General features: G+C 42.2%; 1 protein-coding gene and 1 pseudogene across 4 annotated transcripts; both read left to right on the forward strand.

Moving 5' to 3' along the window:
- The first annotated feature begins 2,758 nt into the window (after positions 1-2,758).
- On the forward strand, positions 2,759-9,753 carry ZBTB14 (zinc finger and BTB domain containing 14). 4 transcript variants are annotated; one of them, XM_087818967.1, is made up of 5 exons: positions 3,708-3,911; positions 4,624-4,660; positions 4,746-4,847; positions 5,380-5,461; positions 6,566-9,753. In XM_087818967.1, exons 4-5 carry the CDS (start codon positions 5,459-5,461, stop codon positions 7,910-7,912), a joined length of 1,350 nt encoding a protein of 449 aa, XP_087675093.1. In that variant the 5' UTR covers positions 3,708-3,911; positions 4,624-4,660; positions 4,746-4,847; positions 5,380-5,458; the 3' UTR covers positions 7,913-9,753. The 4 variants fall into 4 exon arrangements, with proteins under 4 accessions (XP_087675092.1, XP_087675093.1, XP_087675091.1 ...); XM_087818965.1 differs by having other exon boundaries at positions 4,624-4,847; XM_087818966.1 differs by lacking the exons at positions 3,708-3,911; positions 4,624-4,660; positions 4,746-4,847 and adding an exon at positions 2,759-2,884.
- Positions 9,754-18,879: 9,126 nt separating this feature from the next.
- Positions 18,880-23,673, forward strand: LOC148092749 (transforming acidic coiled-coil-containing protein 3 pseudogene; annotated as a pseudogene).
- Positions 23,674-23,836: the final 163 nt, after the last annotated feature.

Genomic DNA, 23,836 nt, shown 5'->3' on the forward strand with positions numbered 1-23,836 from the left:
TGGGAATATTTGTATGTTTTGTTCACTGCTATATCCACAGTGCCCATATGCTTGGCACAAAATGAATGCTCATAACTATGTATTGAGTTAATTAACCCTATGGGGTAGGTACTATTTAATAGTACCTACCCCATAGGGTTAATTAAAAAATTTTAAAAAGTATGCCCTTAAAACTCCCTGTGGTATTAACTTGTAGGTTGTCACTTCTCTGTCAGGCAATATTTGTTTATGGCCTAAAGGGTGCTGAACAGTGCTGGGTTAAGGCTGGTAACCAGGCAAGGTGCCAGGTATGGGTCAAGCCCCTTCTTTGTGGTTTCTCACCACTCCCTCCTCCTTCCCTTGGAGTTGCCCCTTTAATTTAGACTCATCCCCAAGATCACCCTGAAGCAAAACACAGTAAGAGCCTAGGTGACATGAACATAAAACACACAAGAATGGGGTTAATAGATGCAAAACTAAGATGTCAGGAATCTGTCACTTGAGAAATGCATTCTAGTGCTTGAGAAATCTTCTGAACTGTTTTAATTTCATCAGATTAGTCAAATCCTGGAAAGACTTTACCTAGCTATATGCAATAAGGGTGTGTTTATATAATAGATAATAAAGATATGCAGAAAGAGTATATAAACCTATGCAATTATGTGGTATGGGAGAAGGGGGAGCAGCAGCAGATGATGAACCATAACTAAGTGCTAGTCATGTCTCTGCACTGCTAAATGCAGTGACAGTTTTATTGCTTGATAACATAACCCTATGATATAGTACTATTATAATCCCTGCCACATGAACACAAAACATAGGCAGGATTGAATAAACAGGCCCAGCCCTGGTGTCAGAGGGAACACGACCACAAAGGTATCAACTAGGAACATAAATTTTGTCCGTTCTGGTCCTGTGCCACTTAAATCCACCATCTATGGTGAATGGGCAGGTCATTTAACACCACCGAGCTAATATTTGAGCTAAGCACTTAAATGGACATTATTTTATTTAATCCTCACAACTGCCTTATTAGGTGCTTTCCTTATCTTCGTTTCAGAGAAGCAGCAGCTGAGGTTTGCCCTAGCTGGTTTGGCTCAGTGATGCAGAGCCTCCGTGCAAAGACCAGAGGCGGTATCTGCCATCCCCGCCCTGGTTGGGACAGGAGGCAACCAACCGATGTGTCTCTCGCACAAGTAATGGAAAAAATATCCTAGGGTGTGGATTTAAAAAAAAAAAAAAAAGAAGAAGCTGAGGTTTAGAGAAGTTAAACAATGTACCCAATATTTGAAGTGGATATGTCTGACTCTAGAACTGGTCTATTCTATCGTTCAATGCACCTACTAACTAACCTCTGTGTTTTTGTGAACATCAAAAAAAGATGTGCATAAGAACACCTTGTGAAACATTGAAACTTAATGTCAATTAATATTACAAAATCGGCCTAGGCTGTATAGTTCTTTAGAATTTAACACAGCCAATCATAGTATCATTTCTTAAATGCTTACAAGGTTTCTGTTACAAACATTATTTTATAATCTTCACACAAGCCCAGGGGGAAGGAAGGCCCTGCTCTAATTTTTCGATGTCAAATTACGCGTGTTTTTCTGAAACGCTGCTAGGGCGTGATAACGCAGCATAAGCCACCCGAAGGAAACGCGGCGTGCTCCCTAGCTTCCTGCATTTAAGAGCCGAAAACGCGGGCGCTGGAGGACTTCCGAGGTTTCAGCTCGGGGCGCAGGCCCAGCCACCGCGCCAGAGGGAACGACACATGGTTTCAACAGCAATGGAGCGGTTACTTTTGCTGAACAGGGATGGAAGAACCGCGTCGTTACTGGAGCTCTCCGAGGGAGCTGCAGTGAAATCCAATCCAGGCTCACGACCGCTGGAGAAGCTACAGGGCCTCCAGCCCCATGCATTTTCCCTTGAGCGTCCGGGTAGCTGCTGGAGCGTGGGCGCGGGCTTGGCTGGATACGGAGCTTTCGGGGGTGATCCTTTCTCCTGGGTGACTGGGATTGACCGTTACAATATATATGAAAGGTGTCAGTCGTTTCATTTGTTCTGCAAACGTTTACGGAGCGCCGGCCTGCCATTTCCCCGATATACGTAATGCGGTGGGGACACCAGCCAAACCCAACGCCCGCGCGCGCCTCGGTCACGGCGGGTGTACGACGCGGAGGGCTAGGGTGGCCTCGGGCGTTCGCCACCGAGCCGACGGCGAAGCCCGCAGCCGCAGCGCCCGGCCAGCGCGCGCCCGAGGGCGGTACTGCCCCACGCACATGCACACGCACGGGAGCGCCGGGCTCTCGCGTTCCCGGCGTTGTGCCGGCGCCGGGAGCGGAAGGCGGGAGCTCCAGGCCGAGCGGGCGCGCGGCAGCCGCGCTCGTGAATACGCCGCTCAGCTCCCGAAGCCCCGCCCCCGCCCCGCCCTCCCCTTCTCCCGCGCGCGGGCTCCGCGCGCCCCAAGCCGCGCGCGTGCGCGCGCGTGCGCAGGCCAGGGCCCTCAGGGGGAGGCCCCGTAGACTCCAACGAAAGCGTCGCAAGGTCCCGGATTAACCCTTTCCCTGTTAGCCAATTTAGAGGCCCGGTCTGGTTCCGTGCCTGCGCAAGCCGGCGGCGCGCCTTCCCCCCAGCCCGCACCGCGCATGCACGGGAAGGGGGGGTGCCGGTGGGGGTTTTCAAGGCCGGCTAGACATTCTGTGCTCGTGCAGGAGGGCTGCTACCATCAGGGACGTGCACGATTTCCCCCCCACCCGCCCTCTCCCCAAACTCCAAAAAAAAAAAAAAATCCAAAACACACTGCCACCCACCGTGCCCCCGCGCCCCGCGTCCATCCCGTCCCCGGCCTGCGTGCAGCGAGAGGGGGGAGCCCACGGCGAGTGTCTGTGGCTGTGCCAGGCTGCAGGTAAGCGCGGGCCGGGGGTGCGGAAGGGGCCCGGACCATTCCCGAGGCGGGCACGGGGGCGGCCGGTGGCTGGCGCGGCTGGGCGGCCCGGAAGAAGCGCGTTCTCGTCGCGCTCTGGGGCACCAGCCAGCTCCAGGATGTGCGGGCGGCCGGCGGCGGCGCGGTGCGAGCGGGGACGGGCGTGGGCCGGGGCTGGACCGGGCGTTCTGGGGGCTGCGCAGGCCGGCGAGCTATCTGGGACTGCAGCCGGGCGGCGGCCGCGGCGGCCACAGCGGCCCCGCGCGCGCGCGCTCGCCGAGCCTCGGCGGCGGAGTTCATGGCTGCTCTCGCTCGCACCGCCGCAGTGCTCCGCGGCGAGGGTGGGGACGGTCCCGAGCCCGGCGCCCTGCGCGGCCCGCGGGGCGCCGCCCCTCTGAGCCAGGGACCCCGCCGCGCCGCCCCCAGCTGCCTGCGGAGGAGGGGGTCGGGACCCCGGCGCTCGCACTCCCGGGTGCGCCCGCCTTGCTCGGGAAGCCGGCCGCGCGCCGCCCCCGCCCCCGGCCGCGGGAGGGCGGGGGAGGGCCCGGCGCGAGCCGGCCGGGGAGTGCGCGGGGCGCGAGCTCCGGGCTCGCGGGCGGTACGGGGCGCGGCGCGGCGCGGCGCGGGGCTGCGGAGACCGGCCACACGCCCGCTCCCGCTCCCGCTCGCCGCCGCCGGGATCGCCGTGGGCTCTTCCTCGCGCTCAGAGCCGAGGCCGCAGCCTGCGCGGGAAGCCTGATTATGAAAGGGAAAGTGGCCCCTTCACCTCTCGGCTCCGAGGCCGGAGCTTTTGTTTGGGAAGAAGTGCAAACGGCCTTATCCACTCCCCCACCTCCCGGGCAGAAGGAAATGAGAGCCTGGCTTGGAGAAGCTCTGAAGGCACCTGGGTGGCTCTTGCGCTTCGTTCTCTTTCTCCCCATCCCGAAGTTGCAAGCTTTGGGCAGGAAAGTCGTGCCGCCGCCATTGTCGCGGCTGTTCAGGGGTAGGGGAGGCGGCCGCCGCTGCTTATGTAAGTTTGGCTTTGCCGGAGCCCCCGCTCCGCGTTCTGCGAGGGCGCCTCCGCGCGCCTGCGGCGTGGAGAACCGTAGTAAAGGGGCAGCTTTGTAATGGAGGTGTAGCTGGGCTTCGGCCTTTCACCCCCTACACGCATACTGGCAATGGGTATCTTCCAGTTTGACTCACCTGAACTTAGCAATTGAAACATCTCCATAGAAAAAAGTGGGCCTCAGAGACCTCAAAAGAGACTGGAGGCCAAATAACACCCTAGCTAAAAAGGGGAATAAAAATCAGCACACGGATGTATATGGCCACTCCTCTCCCTACCTAGTCCGCGCACTTTTATCCCACGAGCCATGGATACAGTTACTGGCAGCAGTAGGAAGTGACCCGGTAGGAAGTTTGGCCCGGCTGCTTTCTTTCGGCGGTGACTAAAGACCAGGTTCCATTTAGGCAACAAAGTTGGAAGCATACCTAGAACTAATTTTGCCTAACCCTCACACTTTGCAGATAAGAACCCTCCCCCCGTGCTGCTTCAGGCAGCTGATAGCTGCTTTTGCTTTTCTGGAGAGGGGACTTTTTGATAGTTGTGGATTTGGGTCTCTTGTGTCATGTTTTGCCCCCAGTTTTGGAGTAAGACTATTGCAGCCCAGTCCCTTGGTCCTACCATACTAAAGTTTATATTTGTGTGATCGCTGTTCAGTAGAAGAAACTTTTTTTTTTAGTTTTCAGGATATTGGTCTGCAGGATGGAGCTCCTCTGGTAAGAGTTAAAACTCAAAAAGCTAGAATTCTTTGAGCTTCTCAGTAGGGATACAGGTGAAAACACCTGGATTTCTCAAATGCAGGTTTAAAGACCAGTGTAGCTTAAATGATGTGTACTACATTGCACAGAAGTGTGGAAAGAAATAACCAGCTACTGTTCCCTCTCCTCCGATGTTAGCTGTTGGGTATGTGAACTATAACTTTCTCTGTATTTATAAATGGGTATTATATATATATATATATATATATATATATATATATATATATATATATACACGCACACACACACACACACACACACACTCACTCACTCTATAGGAGCCTAGAGAAAAATGTGGAGGGCCACACACCTAGCAGGAAATGGTGGGGGTAGGGGGCACTTTCTGGCTTTTTCTGATATCTGTGTAGCTATCAATGTCTACCCATGGGCTTTGTGAGGAGAAATTCTTTAGTGGCTCTCCAGGGCATCCTCTGATTTCCTGCACCCCGCCCCTCAACACTCCAAGTGCTGCAGCCCTTACCTGTTCTCCTTCATGTCTGCTCAGAGCTGGAACTGATGCTGCCCGCCACCCTCCTCTCTGTTCCCAACCTGAAAATGGGTACATGTGCAAGTGGCAGGATAAGAAAGGAAAGCTTATTTTTTTAAAAACATTCTTGTTTAGAATTTGGGATAGAGGAAGATCCTGCCTTACTCTCATGTGTCCTTTTCTCCTATAGGATTGGCGTGCCCCCGATCAGTTATTCTGATCTGAAGAATTTGGTGTTTCAAGCATTAAGACAATAGCCTGAGTTGTTCATGGTAACTATAACTTTGGATATTAAATCTTGAAAATATGGTTTGGTATTTGCTTTAAAAAATAAGTATGTATACACACATATCAATTATGTATTAGTACTTCTGTTTCTCTGGGGGAAATGTGTGTTTTCCTCACTTATACTTGTTGAATGAAAGGCAAACAATGTTTTTGAGAAGAAAACATAGAATACATTATTTTAAAAAGATCAGTTTCTCTAACATTGTGACAGATGTCTTTTGTGCCAGTTTTAAATTCCCTTTGCTTGTAAAATTCTTGCAGCACTTGTCAAGTACATCCAATCTTGATGACATTTTTGTCTGGATGGCAGATAGATTGGCATCTAGAGGGAATGAAACTGCACATCTCCTATCTTCCCAAATGTCATCTGATTCTTTGAGGGTCATATTAAATTTTAACCATCATTCAGAAGTGGCCCCAAACTGGTGTGGAAAAGCTAGAAGACAACACCAAGTGGAATATTTTGGCAATGATATCTCTTTCTAGTTCTGCAACAGTGACTTCTTCTGTCTAGGAAGTAGAGCACTGAGCTCTGTTAGTTATGTTACTGAATCTTTCTCTATATGAAATTAGAGTAGATGGAACAGGCAGGACTAGTGGATGCTTGCCTCAGAACTATTTCTTAAACCTCAAAACGGAATTACTTGTCATTACCTCTACTTGTCAGGAAGTGCTGGTTTTGGAGCTGGAGTGCCTGCATTTGAGTGCCAGCTCTTCACTAAGTAACTAGAATATTGGGCAGGTTCCCAACCTCATCTGTGAAATGGAAGTAGTAATACCTAGTTCATAGGTTTAGTTGATCATTACATTTGTGAAGACATGTAAAGCACATAGAGCAATAATACCTGGTATGTATTATGTGCTTGTAAAAGTTGGCTATCATTTTAAGTAGGCAAATACTTAGTAAACTGAAGATATATAGAAATAACAATATGGAAATCCCTAAGTCGGGATGTCTTTTCTACTTATATTCTTGAACCACTCTTAATGACTAAAAATGGATTTGAAAATGAAAATCTACTTGTGTTTTCTATATGGAAAAGTGTTTTTCATAATTATCAAACTTTCTTTTTAAAACTTTTTTGTAGGAGTTTTTCATCAGTATGTCTGAAACCATTAAATATAATGATGATGATCATAAAACTCTGTTTCTGAAAACACTAAACGAACAACGCCTGGAAGGGGAATTTTGTGATATTGCTATTGTGGTTGAAGATGTGAAATTCAGAGCACACAGATGTGTTCTTGCCGCCTGCAGCACCTACTTTAAAAAGCTTTTTAAGAAGCTTGAGGTTGATAGCTCTTCAGTAATAGAAATAGATTTTCTTCGTTCTGATATATTTGAAGAGGTCCTGAACTACATGTACACAGCAAAGATTTCCGTGAAAAAAGAAGATGTTAACTTAATGATGTCATCGGGTCAGATTCTTGGTATCCGATTTTTGGATAAACTCTGTTCTCAGAAGCGTGATGTATCTAGTCCTGATGAAAATAATGGCCAGTCAAAAACTAAATATTGCCTCAAAATAAATCGCCCCATTGGAGATGCTGCTGACACTCAGGACGATGATGTGGAAGAAATTGGAGATCAAGATGACAGTCCATCTGATGACACTGTTGAAGGCACCCCGCCGAGTCAGGAGGATGGGAAGTCGCCTACAACTACGCTCAGGGTTCAGGAAGCGATCCTGAAAGAGCTGGGGAGTGAGGAAGTTCGAAAAGTAAATTGCTATGGCCAGGAAGTAGAATCCATGGAGACCCCAGAATCGAAAGATTTGGGGTCCCAGACCCCTCAAGCCTTAACATTTAATGATGGAATGAGTGAAGTGAAAGACGAACAGACACCAGGCTGGACAACCGCTGCCAGTGACATGAAGTTTGAGTATTTGCTTTATGGCCACCATCGGGAGCAGATCGCCTGTCAGGCATGTGGCAAGACATTTTCTGATGAAGGCAGATTAAGGAAGCATGAAAAACTCCACACAGCAGACAGGCCATTTGTTTGCGAAATGTGTACAAAAGGTTTTACCACACAAGCCCACCTGAAAGAACACCTAAAAATCCACACTGGATATAAGCCCTACAGTTGTGAGGTGTGTGGAAAATCATTTATTCGCGCCCCAGACCTAAAGAAGCATGAGAGAGTTCACAGTAATGAAAGACCGTTTGCATGCCATATGTGTGACAAAGCCTTCAAACACAAGTCCCACCTCAAAGATCATGAACGAAGACATAGAGGGGAAAAGCCTTTTGTGTGTGGCTCATGCACCAAGGCGTTTGCCAAGGCATCTGATCTGAAAAGGCACGAGAACAATATGCACAGTGAAAGGAAGCAGGTTACCCCCAGTGCCATCCAGAGCGAGACAGAACAGTTGCAGGCAGCAGCGATGGCCGCCGAAGCGGAGCAGCAGTTGGAAACAATAGCCTGTAGCTAGAGGTGATGGGACACGAACACTTTGCCTGAGCCGCGGAGACTGAGATTGCGTTGTTCATAATAAATGAACACAGTCACTGTATTTTTAATTTTTTGTGTGTGAAAACTTACGGAGCATTGTACTCACTGGACCTAAGGCAGTGCCTGGTTAGGTATTTTTAAAACTTTTCAAGGAAATAACGTTCCTTGGTTCTGACCAAACAGTTTCACTGTCCTGTCTGGTGTCTAGTATTAATGTTGCCAGTGAGCCCTGCCAGTTCTCTTTTTTTATGGTTTTAATTTGTGGACTCCTGTGTCCAGTTCAGAAGTGAGAGACTTCTATTCCATTTTTAATTCCTCTTTGCACTTGCTGCGCTGGTGAATGCACTGCACAGAGTGATAATTGAGTAAATTGATTTCCTAATCACAATTATATGTGACTTATAGTCAAAACAGCATTTTTAATAACTTAATAAAAGTACTTCATGTGGACGCAGAAAATATTGGTGGTTGACCAAGAACACTGCGCATATATGAAAACAAGGCCTAGAAATGTAGAATGGTCTTAGATTTGTATTTGATTTGTTAATTTTCTATCACTGTTTTTTCACAGTTTTTGTGGGCAAATAATGGTTGCTTTGCTGAAGTATTTCTTCATCCATTTTGATTGCCCATACCTACCCCAAAGATGTGGTAACAAGTCCTGAAGGCTGAGCAGATCCACAGGGATATTGGTGATCTGGTGGCCAAGTTCCTTCATTCCTCTTATTTGGGGCATTGCCACTCTGAAATAGATGGGGTCTGTGGAGTGGACCAGGGGTGAGAGGATTAGAAAAGGGCGAATAGGAACCTGGTTCTCAAAAAGAAGGTTTTCACATTTGCAATAATTCCAAGATTTCCTAGATCAAAGTAATTCTTAATTGATTTTGAAATTAGGACAAGAACAGGTATGCCTCTTCAGATACATTTGTGTAACAGAATGTTAACAAGCTTTTGGGCTCTCTGTAGCACATGATTTATCCATAAAGGAGATGCAATACCGTTACTTAAATTAATACATCTAAAATATTTTAAGTGTGTAAATAGTATAGAAGTGTTGGTCTTACGTATTTCAAGGAAAAGTAGACAGCTGCACCTTTTTTTTTGCACATTGGATTAAAATAACTTCCATCAGCAAGAAACATCAGTCTGTTGTTAACCAATATTAAAGAGTGTCAGACCAAATGTTTATGTTTTTGAAGTATATTTCATCACTGGCTACAGTTTTAAGTAGAGTTGATTGCCTTTTCATAGCTGTAACAATTATAAATGCTGTTCCAATTTTGGTGTATGAAAATTTTTTAAACCATTTATTTGGGAATATATTGAAATACCAACTACAGTTTGAATTATGTTCTATAATAAAGGATTAGTCAGTTATTTTAGAATGTACAGTTTTAGAAAGATGTTGACTTAAAATTTATTTTTGCTAGGTTTTTTTTTTTTTTTAAGAGACATTAAAAATAATTGCATTTCATAGCTTGTTGCATTAACACCTGTAATTTACACTGTGGGAGAAGTTTTATTTTTTAAATGGTGTATATGTTATGCCCAAGATTGTAGGATGAAGATGCTACCTTTTAAGAAACTTATTTATTGGTGAAATGTTTAATTTAGTTTAAAATTAATTTAATTTCTTTTCTTAAAAGTTGTTTTTCCATTCTAAAGTAGTCCTGTCACTGTTTCTATGCTATTAGTAGAAGGGAAACTGATTGAAGTTCCTAGGCTGTTTTAACCAAAGCAAAAGAAAAATAATTTAACATTTGGTTGATACTTTGACAAACCATTTTTGGGTCTTCATTTTAGTATATATAAGAAAATATACTTATATCATTCCTGTTTTCATTTTTTCACAGCAAGCTTTCACACATCCAGTTTTCTACCAAAGTGCATTTTCTATACTATCTTTCATCATGGTTTTTCAGAGGTGCAAGTTATGTGGTTTTAACCCTCATTGAAACCACATAATCACAGTGGTACCCCCAAAAAGAAAGCTTGATTTTTCAGCCCTTTATTTGTATTATGTAAATATTTATCATTTGTCCTATTTTGCATGTGAAATATATTTGTGTTGCAGTTTCTACCACTGGTACTGGGTTCATATGTGTGTTAGGGTGCTTGTCGTCTTGGTGGCAGCAAAGTCATGACATAGCAGCTTCCCTGTCTGCTGGTCATTGAGACTACCTCTCTCCTCACTCAGCTGGCTTTAATAGTCCCCTGGATGGTGACACACACCTATCATGTTAGACAGTTCAAGGGTAAATCCAATCACAGGGGGTTAATTTTGAAGTGTCCTTACACTGAATCTGTCATGTGAGGGGAAGGAAATTCTAAATGTCAATGTTACTATCTTTTGCATTATTTAAAAGTCTCCTACTTTTTTCTGTTTGAACAAAAAATATCTACAAACTTGATTTTACCTTTCATGCCAACTTGTATTGTATTGGCAATGATTGGGGAAGATGATTTTAGGAAGTCTAAACTTTAGGTCATTTACCTGCTGATTAACTTGATCACAAATTTAAAATTGTTACAAGTTACAGAGGTCACCATCAAGTGAGCCTCATACTAATAAATTCCTCCTATTTTGTTGAGAGAGAGAAAAAGATTGAGGTGAAGGAGAATGATGCAAATTTATGTAGTTTTGATTTAATGGATTATGTTGTGTTAGGTTATCTGTAGCTCAGGTATTGGGACCTGGAACACATTTTCCTGAGTAATGCTGTTAGTGGTGATCAGTCCCTGGAGCAGCTGTAAAAGTCTGTGTACGTGCAACAGAATTAGGGGAAGGGTTATAGCCTTGAGTTCTGAGTCGTGAGAGTTAAGGAGGTGAGGCTTCCAGGAAAGACTGGAGAGCTGTCCCTTTTCTCTGCACTTACCTGTAATATCTACCTCCCTTTCTCCATTACCTAAGCCCACCACCTTCCCACACCCCACAAATATATGAGAGAAGTAAAGCATCAGATCGGAGGCAAGGTAGCCCTGACAACCATCACAGTGAGAGATGAGGGTCTAAATTTATTGTGATGCTTCCTTCTAACACAACAAATCAGTGAGCACTTTCAGTGATGGGGAGCGGGGAGCTTACCTCCCTACTGTTCCACACTCCCATCTTGAGGGCTCTCACTGCTCCCTATTCCTTGAGTTCTGTCTCCATTTTTGCATACCCCCTTGTAACTGGGAACTTTCCCCCCTTAGAACTATTCAAAACAAACGTAATCCTGCATCTACTTGATAACACTTCAGATATGTGAAGATAGCCTGCAGTTTTGTTTATTCAGCATGTATTGAGGCTGGATCCCAGAGACACAAAGGCAAAAGGGATTTGGATCCAACTAGCAAGAGTATATTCCCTTTCCCAGTCTTGTTTTAAGCATTATTTTTTAAAATGAGGGTGGCATTTGCCCATCACCTGTTACTCGTGATTCCTTAAAGATCACCATACTTATTTTATCTTAAGGTCCCTGAATGTAATGTAGCTGGATTGTGGCATTTCAGCATTTATGTGATTCCATGATTTCTTCAAGAGATATTCCCAATTATCAGTATTCATGTAAATGTTTTCAGTATAACTAGGGGGAAGCATGGGTTAGTGGAAAAACTTCTGTAGTCAATTTGAATTGGATCCTGCTTCTGTTAATTAGTTAATGTATAAATTTAGGCAAGTTCTTTACTGCCCTGAGCCTTGGTTTTATCATTTTTAGAATAGTGATTGGGATTTCTACCTCATGGTCTGCTGTGAAGATTAAATGTGATAACCAGTGCAAAATACTTAGCCCAGCACCCACTGCTTTTAAGGTGCACCATAAATGTTTCCTTCTTAAACAGCATTCTCAATAGAGAAGCAGAAGTCAAACCCAAGTTCTCTTGACTTTGACATGTCAGTTTTACAAAGAGAGTTTTTTTAAAAATCATCACCCAAGGATATATTTTTATTGATTTTTTTAGAGAGGAAGGGAGAGAAAGAGAAACATTGATGTGAGAGAGAAGCATCAATCAGTTGGCTCCCTTACACACCCGGACCAGAATTGAACCCACAACCAAGGATGTGCCCTGACCGGGAATAGAACCTGCAACCTTTTGGTATATGGGGCGACGCTTCAACCAACTGAGCCACCTGGCTAGGGCTCAAGTGACCTTTTTGAATGTATACTGAGAAAACATTTGTTAATATCATTTCCGTAGAATGATTCTCATGTTTTCTCATTGATAAATTTGGAAAGAGGAATATAATGAGACTATGATTTGTTTCTTTGAAATAATAGATCCTGGCATCAAGAAAGGACACTGATGCAAAGAAAATTAGACAAGTAAAAAAAACAAGCTGGCCTTCCAGCAGCTTTGGACGAGGTATATTAATAACTTGGAAGGTTTTAGGGGAGGGAACTTAATGAGCAATACGGGTATGTTCAGCCACAGCTCCGAAATGAGAATTGAGAGTTAGCAGGTATTCCCTAAGAGCCCCCAAACTTGACATTTGTTGAATATTTACCAGGTGTCAGGCACTATATACACGATCTCTTTGTATGCTTTGTGACAACTCTGAGGCACACGTTATTACAGAGTTTAGGAGATGCATGCCTGTGGGGGAAGAATGGGGTTGGAGAGGGCACTTGCATGCTTCTGGAAGGGAAAGTACACTAGCCTGACTCAAAGCTAGTCAATCTTTTTTCTGCTGATGGAAAGTCTTGTCTTCAATTTATACAAAACATGCCATCTGGGAAGTGCAATAGAATGAGGTATGCCTGTATGTACCACAACTTCTTTATTCATTTATCCATGGGTGGACACTTAGGTTGTTTCCATGTCTTGACTATTGTAAATAATGCTGCAATGAACATAGGTAGGGCTGCAGATATCTTTTTAAGTCAGTAGTTTTGTTTCCTTTGGATACATTCCCAGAAGTAGAATTGCTAGATCATATGATAGTTCTATTTTTAATTTTTTGAGGAACCTAACAGTGCATGGGTTTTCTCCATATCAGTGACAGCATTTGTTATCTCTTGTCTTGTTGATGGCCATTCTAACAGACTTCAGGTGATATCTCATTGTGGTTTTAATTTACATTTTCCTAATAACTTGATTAGCATCTTTTCATATATCTGTTGGCTATTTGTATAACTTTGGGAAAATGTCTATTCAGGTCCTTTGTCTATTTTTTAATTGGCAAATAATTTGTTTTAAAAGGGGGCTTGTACTACATGGTCTTTAAGGTTATTTCAGGATTCAAGTCTATTTTATAATTATTTAAGTAGTTCGGATAGTATCCTCCGAACATTTTTAATGTGATTAATTGAAATTTGCTTGCCTTCTAACTCCAAATGGGCACCAAAGGTAATCACAAGATCCAGGTTCCTCCATACCTATAAGAGGTAGTAGGAGAGGGGGGTTTGGAAGCTGGTGACCATCTCTCACATTTGTTTCACTGTTAAAAATGAACAGAATGTGCATATGTCCACCCAAACTGTCACATCTCCTAGCAAAATAATTTAAACCACACTTGATGTAATGCAACTAAACCTGGGCTTTCCTGCTTGTTTTAAGAACATTCTCCGACTTTAGAGATGCATCTAACATGAAAATCATACTTTAAAGTATTCCTGGATCCCCTGCTGTCTTTTTTCCTTGGTTCATTCTTGCTTTGGAGGATGAGCACATCCTCAACCTGAGGAGTGAGTAGAAGCTGGACTTTTTGAGATCCATTTCACCTTCATATAAACTTATTGCTGACAGGGGGGTTGCCTTATAGATCAGAAACTAATCTGTGAGGAAGCGAGTGACTTGGTGTGTCTGCAGTTAGCTTTCAGAACAAACTTTCAGTGGCATCTGGGCTGAAAGATTAGCGTTGGAAGCTGAAAGGTGGTTGAAGATTTAGAGCCTAGGCCCCCAATGTGTTTGCATTTCAAAGGGGGATGACCTGCAGCGCCTACAGCCAGTCATTTACACTCTAAAGGATTGTTAATGCCAAGGGGGCAAAAGTTTCTGTGCTGCTCCTGAGGGGGAAGGGACGGACCTCCAATGTGCAGGGTGACATATGGCTGTCGTGTCACCTATAGGGTGCTGTGATTGAGGAACTGGTGCAGTTATTGCTCTAAGTAATAACTTTGGTTTCTGCCACAGAACTCTCACCTCTGCTTTCAGGGTAAAAAGGTCTTTTGGCCAACTGTTTGTCTTTGGAGAAATGTCTACTTAGGTCCTCTGCCCATTTATGATTAAATTGTTTGGTTTTTTGATATTGAGTTGTATGAGTTATTTATATATTTTGTATATTACCCTTTTATCAGATATATCACTTGTAAATATCTTTTCCCATTCAGTAGGTTGCCTTTTCCTTTTGTTGATGGTTTTCTTCATGGTGTAAATGCATTTTAGAAACTGCCAACTTGTTTTCTATAATGGTTGTCGCACTTTAAATTCCCACCAGCATTGTATGAAGATTCTAATTGTTTCACATTCTTGCCAACACTTGGTATGGTTCTTTTTTCAATTTTAGCCATTCTGGTAGGTGTGTAGTAGTATCCCGTTGTGGTTTTAAATTTGAGTTCCCTAATGACTAATGATTTTGATCATCTTTTTATGTGCTTTTTGGCTATGCGTTTTCCTTCCTTGGTAAAAAGTCTGTACAAATCTGTTCAGTTTTTTAATTAAGTTGTCTGTCTTACTTAGTTTTAAGAGTTCTTTATGTATGCCAGATACAAGTTGTTGTTTTTTTGGTCCGTATCTCGTCTCATCCTAGGACTCCAGTCACACATGTGCAAATCTGCTTGACGTTTCACAGATCATTTATTTTCTGTCTTCTTCCCTTTTATCCCTTTGGTTTCATTTTGTGTAGTTTCTATTACTCTGTCATCCTCAAGTTCACTCATCTTTTTCCTGTAGTGCCTAATTTACCAGTAATCCCATTCAGTGCAATTTTCATCTCAGATATTGCAATTTTCATCTCTAGAAATTAGATTGTTTTTGTTGTTATCTCTATTTTGTTTCCTTATACGCCCATGCTTTCCTCCACCTTCTGGAACATAGGGAGAATATTTAAAATAGTTGTTTTAAATGCCCTTGTTTGCGAATTCTGTCATCTGTGTCATTTCTAGGTTTCCTTTTATATTTCTGTTTGGTATAAGTCATATTTCCTGCTTCTTGGTATGCTTCCTGGTAACTTTTTTCTTTTTAAAATCAGATTCAAGACTTTGTGAATTTAACCTTGTTGGATGCTTTACTTTTTAAATTCTTAAACTGTTTTGTTCTGGGATGCAGTTAGTTTAGTTGAAAACAGTTTGATGCTTTAGGCTTGATTTAAAGCTGTGATAGGTGGATCCAGGGCAGCCTTATTCTAAGGCTAATGTGGCCCCTCTAGGAGGCAATCCCCCGTGGATTCTCCTAGATGCCCCAAGCAGTAGGAGGTCTTTCTACTCTGGCTGGTGGGAATACAAATTATCCATAGCACTCTGTGAGATCTGAGAGCTGTTCTGCTTGCTTCTTTTTGGTGGTTTTCCCCCTACCCTCCATAGTTTCCTCACTCACGTGGATCAATACTCAGTTGAGCACCTGAGGGAGTCCTGCAGAAGTCCAGAGCTCTCCCTGTGCAGTTGTCGCCTCTGTTATTCTGTCCTGTGAATTCCAGTTGCCTTCGCTTCCACCAATTCTGAACTCAGAGGGATAGCCATGCTTTGTTTGTGTTCTCTCTCTGCTCTGCCACTGGAAACTCTCTCCAGGGGGTAAGCTAGGGCAATCATGGGGCTCATGGATATTTCATACTGTGCGTTATAATCCAATACTGTACTATTTGTTTTTATTTACTTTTTTTCTCAAATTGTTACAGCTTTAACCATTGCAGGCTTTTTCAGGATGGGCCTGATGTCTACCTAACAGGCCACATCTTTTAGTTCTTTTGAGCACTTCTTACTTTCTGGTACTACAAGATGCTCCAGGGTCATCTTTATATTCTAGCTGTATTCCTAGAATTATATATTTCTCCAAGGATCACTGTTCCTTTTATTTGAGAATGGTGTAAGACACCAAGATCTGGGCACTGGGTGTCTATTAGCTTTTTAAAAGCCAATTTGTAGTTACTGGAGCCTAGATAAAAATTTCCTGTTGCTCTACATACTTTAATATACAATGGTGATATACATTAGAATATTTTTAATGGCATTATGGATGTATAAACATTTTAAAATGACAAGATTGTACAATTGCAGATGGTTGCACTTAATTATAATTCAACAATAAGGTAGCTTCCCAAACATCTGGTTACCAACTTGAATCAGTCATGTATTAGGATATGAATAGGATTGATTTTTACATTAAAAAATAGACTTTTAAATTACTGATAATTGAACATTAACAGATTGTATGTAATTTAAAATAATAAAATTTCTAAGTTTTGGTTACATTAAACGGGTAATTACAGAAGTGTGTTATAGAGCAAAGTGATTATTTTGAAGCACAAAAATTAACTCCTATACTCCTAAATAATGTGTTTCAAAATTGTTTCCCATTTTTCACTCTTCATATCTTATTACTGATCTATATTCTTTGGTGCTATTAATGGTCACCCTCATTTGTACTATTGTTAGTTAATAATAATTGATTCTACAATCAAGTTTAACTCCAACCTCACACGAGTGGACTACCCTGAATGTAATAGTACCAAAAGGAAGACATATAGAGAGAGCATATCAGGAAAACTCAAGCAGAGAGTGATGGCACATTTGCTCGTGTTGTCCAGAGCCTGTTACAACGGATGTGCTTTCAGCCCATCATCTTTTTGACGCTTCATAGTCATTATAATTAGTATCTTTCCTTTGAATCTTAACTTTAGCCTAATGTAGTATTTGATATCTTCTTTTCTTACACTTATTTCCTTGGTTATTTATTTTCCTAACAAGTGAAGTTAGTTGAGGCCTATAATTTATAAAATAGTCCTTTTTATCAACCCTAGCTCATAGCTCTCTTAGACCTCTTATAGATAATTGAATATGTGTTGAATAATATTTAAATGGAGGGCTACTTAGGGCTTAAAAGACATGTAGCTCACAGATTTTGGCAAATATAAACATTGAATTCAATATTTGAGTTAGGAATCATGGTTCTGATTATGATCTTCCCATGTTCTTTTTTTAAAATGTTTTTATTGATTTTAGAAAGGGGGAAAGGAGAGGGATAGAGAGATAGAAACATCAATGAGAGACATCCATCTGCTGCCTCCTGCCCGCCCCCTATGGGGGGATTGAGCCCACAACCCAGGCATGTGCCCTGACTGGGAACCTTTTAGTTCATGGATTGATGCTCAACTGCTGAGCCACACTAGCTGGGCAGTGTCCTTTTTTAAATTAATTAATTAATTAATTAATTAATTAATTTTTAGAGAGAGAAGGGTGTGGAGAGTGAGACAGAGAGAAGTGAGAAACATCAATCGATCAGGAGATCAGTTGCCTCCCCTAAATGTCCTGACCAGGGATCAAACCTGCAACCTTTTTGGTTCATGCGACGATTCTCCAACCAACTGAGCCACTTGGCCAGGGCTCCATGTTCTTTACAGCATTATTTACTTTCTAAAATTAAATACTAATTTAATTTTTTTACCTTGTTTTAGTTTACAAGGGCTACCATAACAAGTATCACAAACTAGCTGACTTAAAAGTAGAGAAATATTGCCCTGTCCCATATGACTCGGTTGGGCAATGTCCTGTGCACCAAGAGGATGCCATTTCGATTCCTGGTTTGGGCAAATGCCTGGGTTGTGGGCTACGTCCTTGGTGGGGGGGCATGCAGGAGGCAGCCTATTGATGTCTCTCACATCACTGTTTCTCTCCCTCTCCATCTCTCCATCTCTCTAAAAATTAAAAAAAACCCTCAATAAAAAAAAGCAACACAAATATATTCCTATATTCTGCAGTTCTGGCAGCCTAAGGTCTGAAATTAAGGTGTCAGGAAGGCCATGCTTCCTCTGAGACTCTAGGGAAGGATCTGTTCTATGCCTTCCCTGGCTTCTGGTGGTTGCCAGCAATCCTTAGCATCCTTTGCTGGCAGCTGCACCACTCCATCTCTGTGATGCCACACGCCTTTCTTCCCAGTGTCTGTTTCTGGCATCCTCCCCGCCTCTTATAAGGACACCGGTCATACTGTATTTAAGACACACCCTACTCCAATATGACCTCATTTTAATTTAACTTTTAAATCTGCAAAGGTCCTGTTTCTATATGTCACATTCTGAGTTTCAGGATGGATGTGAATTTGGGGGAGACATTATTCAACTGAATACAGCCCCATTTCTGTTATCCGTCCCACTCCCTTTTTGCTTTCCTCCTTTCTCCTAGAACTTTAATCAGTTACAAGATAAGCAATGAGCTAATTGTGTCTTACTTGCTTTTGATGACCTTTTACAAATCATTCCTTGTTATGTTTTTCTCAGCATTCATGAATTATAAAAGGATCAATAACTCATGAAGATACATTATTTATTTTAAACATGATCACTAGTCAGGCTTCATATATCTTCTTGGACTTTTTGCTTGTCGTCTTTAATTAGCCTGTTCTTGAGCTTGCTTGAATTTCAAAGGTCAGTCAATGCATTTTTCATAACTTGTAATGATTTTTTTAAATTTCATTTTTAATAAGCCTTTCAAAAATGGAAAATATCTCAACCTATTTTCTGTTTTTAAAACTGAAGATTGTGAGATTGTGTATGGCTGTATTTTTTTGATGCAGATATTTAGGGTTATCTGACAAAGGGGTGGCTTCAAACAATGAAATCCAGTGAGAAAGAAATGTGAGATGTATACAATATTATGTCATCATAATGGCAATATTATCCTTGTATCAAAGCAAAAAACAGACTTGATTGGAAATGCTTCTTACTAATATCCCATCATTACAGGCCAAAACCAGACTTCCAGTCTCTTTAGGTAAAGCAAATGAACTACTTGGGGAAATTAAACAAAAATAACCATGACCTGTGTGGACAATGGACTGGAGGGGAGTAAGAACAGATACAGTTAGGAGTCTGTTGGCATAAGGCCATACCACAGAATAGCAATAAGCCCCAGAGCACCAGCTCTGCCTGAGCACAGGGAGTGTGTCTCCAGATCCTGTCCACAGGGAAACGATGTCCAGAGACTAATGGGCCCTGACTAATCATTTTATCCCCTCCTCCCTTGAGAAGGAAGAAGAAAGGGAATGTAAATGCAAATGATGGGAGAGAGGAAGAAACACTTTCATCTTATTTATCTGTAAGGTCTGTCATTTTTATCTCCAAAACTGTCTGAAGTCTTTCCCCCATCTCAGCTTCTGTTGTTTCCACCTTAGACCAAATCCCTTCTATTTTGCAATTGGATTGTTGCAACCCAGGCCTCAGCTGCCACAAATATAGAGGAAACAATGTACAGTCCCATGTAGTCCCCAAGTCTAACAGAAGTCTCCAAATTCAGGGTCTCTGCATCATATGCAGTCCCTTTAGGCAATATGTTGCTTCTTATAGTATGACAGTGTACAAATTAAAAGAGATACATGGATATGGATCGCCAAGGATATCACAATAAAAATTCCCATTTGGAAAGGGGAGAGGAGAAACTGGCAGCGGTCACTAATTCATATCAATATTCAAATACCTCTTGGCAGAAAGGGAGAACTCCCTCTCCTCATCAAGGAGTCAATTCTTTGCTCAGCTCATTTGGTACTGCTGGTAAGGTGGTACCTTCATCCTCACAAACCTAGTTTCTCCCATCACCTGTTCATGCTTCTTACTGTCATGGTCTGAGATATCTGCTAGGATTCCAGTTATCATAACTGAAATCCAGGAAGCAGGACAGGAGAAAGGAGAAAAGAGTGTCAGTCATTTAAGAAGGTTTGCTGGAAGTTGCCATACAACATTGCCTATATCTCAATGGCCAGCACTTGGTTAAATGCAAAAATGTGACATATAACATGGGAGTGTATGATATATATGGTAATCTGGTGAATATAGTCTTTATTTGCAGGTGGCAATATGTCTGGCTAAAAATCAGTTTTCTTGTTAAGAAAAGGAGAATGAATATTGGCTATGCCATGAATATCCTTTTGGCTATCCAAATATCTGTGAGCACCTTTCCCCCCTACATAGGACTGCTTGTTTTACTATATGGCAGTTGACTTTCAACAGAATTAATGATCCAAGGTATGAGAATTGATACATTTAGGGAACTGTGGGTAGTTCAGGAAAGTCCGGGGTAGGTTATAAATGCTGTTGGAGAGTACGCAGAGGTCAGACTGCTATGCTTAGGAACAGTTTCAAATACCTGCAAATCCATCTAATTTATACAACCAGAAACTCAGATTTTGAAGTCGTCTTTCATGGGGAAGGAGTAAATGTATTCTGTGTATGTATGTTCTTGATCTTTCTCTGTGCTTTGCAAATACTGGCCGGTCCTTTGCCTCGACCAACATTTTTCTTCCCCTTCCCCTCATTCCTACTCATCCTTAGAATATCAGTTTCTTAGGAAGCCATCTCTGACTTCCAGTCTTAGCTTGGGCTACCATAACAAATACCATAGACTGGCTTAAAGAGTAAGTGTCCAATTCTCACAGCTCTAGAGGTTAGGAAGTCCAGTATCAAGGTGCCTGCAGATCCTGGGTCTGGTTAGGGCCTGCTTCCTGGCTTACAGATGGCTGTCTTCTCATATCCTCACATGGAGGAGAGCAGAGAGAAGTATGCTCTTGTGTTTCTTCTTGTAAGAGCTCTAACACTATTTATGAGGACTCCACCCTCATGCCTTAATTATCTTCCCAAAGCCCCACCTTCTAATACTAGCACATTGGGGGTTAGGATTTCAACATGAATTTTAGAGGGACACAACATTTAGTCCATAACACCCTCCAAGGCTGAGATTATGGGCATATCTCTGTGCCACCAAAGGCATACTTCCTACTGCCATACTGCAGTCCTGCATTTTAATGGCCAGTTTGTCTTTCCAGTTGTAAGCTACTTGAGAATCAGAACTGTCTTGTTCATAGCTATGTCCTTGGTATATACCACATTACATGATATAGTTTTCTCATGACTAATGTAATGATCACTGCATGGTACATGGACCCTTGCTACCTCTTTTCAGAAGGAAAACATAAAAGTTTATCAATTTTGTAGATGCTATAAAGTAGGGAGCATGACAATAAAAATTCAAAGATTCAGAAAGATTTCAACAGGCTATCAGAACAGGCTGAAACCAACAAGGTAAAGTTCTAGAGAGAAACTTAAAAGTTCTACATTTAGATTCATGTGTAGTTCTCAAAGTGTGGTCCTGATCTATGCTAGGGAAATCTAATTAAAAAATAATTATCAACCTAAAAAAACTTCTCCACAAAGATAGATGAATCAGTTTTATTATGGAATAAACATTAAACCAGAATGTGATGCAGATCACAGGAAAGGCACAAAAGAGGTAGCAAAGACAGAAAGGAATCGCACCTATTTAGCCAAGCAGATGAAACCCATCACATCCATGTTCTCAAGATAAAAAACTAATTCTCAAGAAGGATTAATTGCCTTCATACAAAGGAAAAATAAATTTTTCGTCTTTATGACAAAAGATATGTTTGCAATTTAGAGCCAGGTACCTGCTGAAATTAGGTTCCCATACTCCCAGGAGACAGGGGCACTGTTTTCCTTGATGATTACATTTCAAAGTGATGGCTCCAAGACTCATTTCAAAGAGAAATTCCTAAATTGTAAAATAGGCAAGAGGCTTATTTTGCCTTTAAAAAGGGTTGCATACATTTCAAGCAGCAGAGAAAGAGCCTATAATGAGAAGTTTTCTAAAATAAGTGCTCTTTCTTTTCTTTGCACCAGGGAGAATTAAGTATTCTAATTTCTGATTTGTTTTACCCTTATACCAACAGCGTCAGCATCACCTAGAAACTTTAGTTAGAAATACAAATTCTCAGATCCCAACCCCAGACCTGGTCAATCAGAAACTCTGGAGATAGGGCATAGCAATCTGTTTTGTGGGTTTTTTTGGTTGTTTTTTTAAATCCTCACTGGAGGATGTATGTTTATTGATTTGAGAAGGAAAAACCAATGCGAGAGAGAAATATCGATCGGTTGCCTCTTGGATGCACCCCAACTGGGGATTGAGCTGGCAACCTTATTGGTATATGGGATGGTGTTCCAACCAACTGAGCTACCTGACCAGGGCAGTGTTTTTTTTAATTAGCCAATCAGGTGATGCTGATATTCCCTAAAGCTGGAGTATCACTGAAGTGAACTGTTGACAGCAGCCCATTTAAAAGGATCTAGGGAAGATGAAGAATTTTATTTTACTTGAATTAATAGTTATCTTGAGTTGCTAGCACATTACCTTCAATTAATTGGCAAGAGATTAAATGTCCAAAATAAAGATATTAGATGAATCTTAGTTTAGCCAAGGCAGTCAAATCTTAACAACTTGAATCATACAGGGAAATAAAAACAAAAGCATAACAACAAATTATGCTTATTTGTCTGTAGAGTGAGTGCATTCCCTAATTTAAAATATATGAAGAGTTGCCTGATTTTCTAGCAAATCACAAAATGCCAAATCAAGAAAACTATAAAAGCCAAATTCAAGAGGAACTAGACAATTTTACAATTCTTTTCCACACGTACCCCTTCTTAAGTTCACCTGCCTCTCTACTAGGACTAATCTGTCCTTCATCAGTGCCCCTCAATTTTGGACTTAAATTGGAATCACTTAAAGACACTCCCAGGGGAAACTCTGAGAGCAGCGAGTGAGGGAGAACAGTGGATTCTTTGGGTGCATCAGTTCACACAAGCAGTCCAGGCAGCAAGCCCTGCTCCCCTTTCTCAGCATGGGTCAGAGCCTGTCATAGGCCTCAAACAGAAGAATTTAAGAGCCCCAGTTGAAATTCTAGGCACCAATGCCGAGATGGATTTTTGGAGCAGTTTGATCCATCCTCATTTAAGGAGTCTGCTTTGAGAAAACAGTTGTTTTGTACTTGAGATTTGACCCACTACTGAAAGACAGCTCGAATAAATTGGTTCCTGTGGCCATTGAGAAAAACAGCATTCATGATGCCCAGCTTTCTTGAGGAAGTCTACCTAAAGCAAGGCTGGTGGCATTTGATTTCTTAGGAACTCTGGATATTCCTGTGACAGACTCCCCCATGTGTCCTTGGGCTGTGGGCCTGCCTCTGTCCATTGGTCCCATCATGGAAGTACTGCAGTTTAGCCAGAAGAATCTGGACATGGTAGTTAAAGTCATGCAAATGAAGAACCTGGAATTGAAAAGCAGATATGAGGAGCTCCACCTGAAATATCTGGAGATGGGGGAAATGATGGATTTTTAGGGACTGTGCCCCAGGTGATGGAAGAGGCTCAGAGAGAAAAGGAGCTTGCCAAAGTTGAAATCTAGGTCTGAAAAGATCAATTTATTACAGATATGAACTCCATGAACACATCTCTCTTACCTTTTCAAAGGATTTGAGAAGCAGAAAGAGGCGATTAAAGGCTATCCCAAGAGTAAAGAATCACTGAATTATGAATTCAAAGGGAAGATCAAAGATACCAAGCATTACAGGCCCATACAGAAGAGAAATTCAACCTAGTAGATGAGCAAATTGCTCAGGTCCATAGGAAAGTTCTTGTGACCTGTTGGCCATCTAGGTGATTCAAACAAAGGACCAGATGAGGAACCATCCCTGGAGACCACTCGGCAGAAGATGAAGGATAACAAACCTGTTAAGGCCCAATTTCAGATGTGGAAAAATATGATGTGGAAGTCACTGACCTGTGACCTTCTCTCCTAGCTCCTTTCCGTGTAACTGTCTGCAAACAAGCCTTGTGTACTTTCTTCTCTCATTTTTTTCCTTTTGGTAGAGATCTAAGTGGTTCTCAACAAGACATAGCTACAGAAAATTAAGTAAGGGAGATTTTGAC

This window comes from Miniopterus natalensis, chromosome 7 (genome assembly GCF_054644295.1).
Source record: "Miniopterus natalensis isolate mMinNat1 chromosome 7, mMinNat1.hap1, whole genome shotgun sequence".
Classification (NCBI taxonomy): domain Eukaryota; kingdom Metazoa; phylum Chordata; class Mammalia; order Chiroptera; family Miniopteridae; genus Miniopterus; species Miniopterus natalensis.